We start from the raw sequence: 1743 nt of genomic DNA, 5'->3' as shown, positions 1-1743 counted from the left end.
CTCTCTTGAGATCACAGTATCTGGAGAGTGGGGGAAATGTGGCCATTCAGCCCATTAAGTCCATGCCAGCTCTCTGTCCAGCAAACCAGTCAGTCCCATTGTCCCGTTCTATCCCCGAATCCCTGTAGGTGTCTTTCCTTCAAATGCCCATCCAGTTTTCATTTGGAATCCTTCCATCATCCCTGCTTCTGCTGCCCTCATAGGAAGTAGGTTCCTGGTCATTACCACTCACTTTGCATGTACACAAGCGTCCTAGAGCTGGCATTATCAAAGTAGGGGGCGAGACCCGCGGGTGGATCGCGGGCGGGTGTCGGGAGGGTCGCGGAACCGTCCGTCGCGGCGCTCCCGATCGTGCTAATCCGTGCGCAACAGTCGCAGCAGCCGGCTTTTAATTATACCCACTGCGAGCGGCCTTCAAAATAGCCACAAACATATTTTAAAAATGCGGCCGTACTGTGCATGCATGCCTGATCATCGGTGCGCATGCGTAGAACTATGCGCATGCGCACCGATGATCGGGCATGCATGTGCAGTGTCGCCGTATTGCTTTTTATATGGTAAAAAGGCCGCTCGCAGCCGGCATAGTTAAAAGCCGGCTGCTGCTCGCTCTGCCCGGTTCGGTAATGCTTGGTTCTTCTGAACGAAGGCCTAGTTTCTCCCCGGTGACTAGCACCATCGGACCCACCCGCAGAGGTCCAGCACCATGGCTTCCACCTCGGAAATTGCCTGTATCTACAGCGCGCTCATCCTGCATGACGACGAGGTCACCGTCACCGAAGACAAACTCAATGTCCTGATTAAAACAGCTGGTGTGACCATTGAGCCGTTCTGGCCTAGTCTGTTTGCCAAGGCATTGGCTAATATTGATGTCAATAGTTTGATCTGCAACGTTGGTGCCGGTAGCCGTGCCCCAGCTGCTGCATTAGTTGTTCCCACCGCTGTCCATGTTGCTGCTGAAGAGAAAAAGGAAGAGAAGAAACAGGAAGAATCTGAAGAGTCTGACGGTGACATGGGCTTTGGTCTCTTTGATTAAACGTGCCGTGCAACAACATTGTTACAATTTACAAAAAATAAATAAAAATTTATTTTATCCTGGATAGTATGGGGGAAGAATCCCACCAGGGCAGATGGTGAAATTTGAATTAAATAAAAATCTAATGATGACCATGAAATCATTGTCGATTGTTGTAAAAACCCATCTGGTTCACCAATGTAATTTAGTGAAGGAAATCTGCCATCCTTACCTGGTCTGGCCCACATGTGACTCCAGACCCACACAGATACGATTGACTCTTAACTGTCCCCCACTGCAAGCCACTCAGTTCAGGGGCAATTATGAATGGGCAACAAATGCTGACCCAGCCAGTAATGCCTCCATCTCAAGAAAACGGTTTTATCATACTACTACAGGTAGATCCAAAATAAATACATTTGTCTCTGTTCCATTTACAGCACAGGGTCAGGCCAGTCAGCTCAATTGGTCTCTGTCAGTATTTATGCTCCACATGAGCCTCCACCCACCCCTCTTCATCTTCTCCCATCAGCATATCCTTCTATTCCTTTGCCCCTCATGTCTGTATCTAGCTTTCCCTTCAATGCATTCATGCTGTTCACCTCAACCACTCGCTGTGGTAGTGAGTTCAACATTCTCACCACTCACTGGGTAAAGAGGTTTCTCTTGAAATCCCTATTAGATTATTGAACCCCTGAAGATGGATTGAAAATGCACGCAGAGGGCAGCAC

At 48.8% G+C, this 1743-nt stretch overlaps 1 protein-coding gene across 2 annotated transcripts; it reads left to right on the top strand.

Annotated features, from left to right (window-relative positions):
- The first annotated feature begins 612 nt into the window (after positions 1 to 612).
- LOC140422709 (large ribosomal subunit protein P1-like) lies at positions 613 to 1033 on the top strand. 2 transcript variants are annotated; one of them, XM_072507669.1, is made up of 2 exons: positions 613 to 790; positions 851 to 1033. In XM_072507669.1, the coding sequence occupies exons 1-2, from the start codon at positions 704 to 706 to the stop codon at positions 1031 to 1033; spliced, it is 270 nt and encodes an 89-aa protein (XP_072363770.1). In that variant the 5' UTR covers positions 613 to 703. The 2 variants fall into 2 exon arrangements, with proteins under 2 accessions (XP_072363770.1, XP_072363769.1); XM_072507668.1 differs by having other exon boundaries at positions 613 to 1033.
- The last annotated feature ends 710 nt before the right edge of the window (positions 1034 to 1743 follow it).

This window comes from Scyliorhinus torazame, chromosome 5 (assembly GCF_047496885.1).
Source record: "Scyliorhinus torazame isolate Kashiwa2021f chromosome 5, sScyTor2.1, whole genome shotgun sequence".
Classification (NCBI taxonomy): Eukaryota; Metazoa; Chordata; class Chondrichthyes; order Carcharhiniformes; family Scyliorhinidae; genus Scyliorhinus; species Scyliorhinus torazame.
Note: the sequence above shows the minus strand (reverse complement) of the source record. Positions and strands in the feature narration are given on the sequence as shown.

Excerpts from the sequence above, each read along its gene's own strand:
- LOC140422709 (XM_072507668.1), top strand. The coding sequence starts at position 704 with ATGGCTTCCACCTCGGAAATTGCCTGTATCTACAGCGCGCTCATCCTG.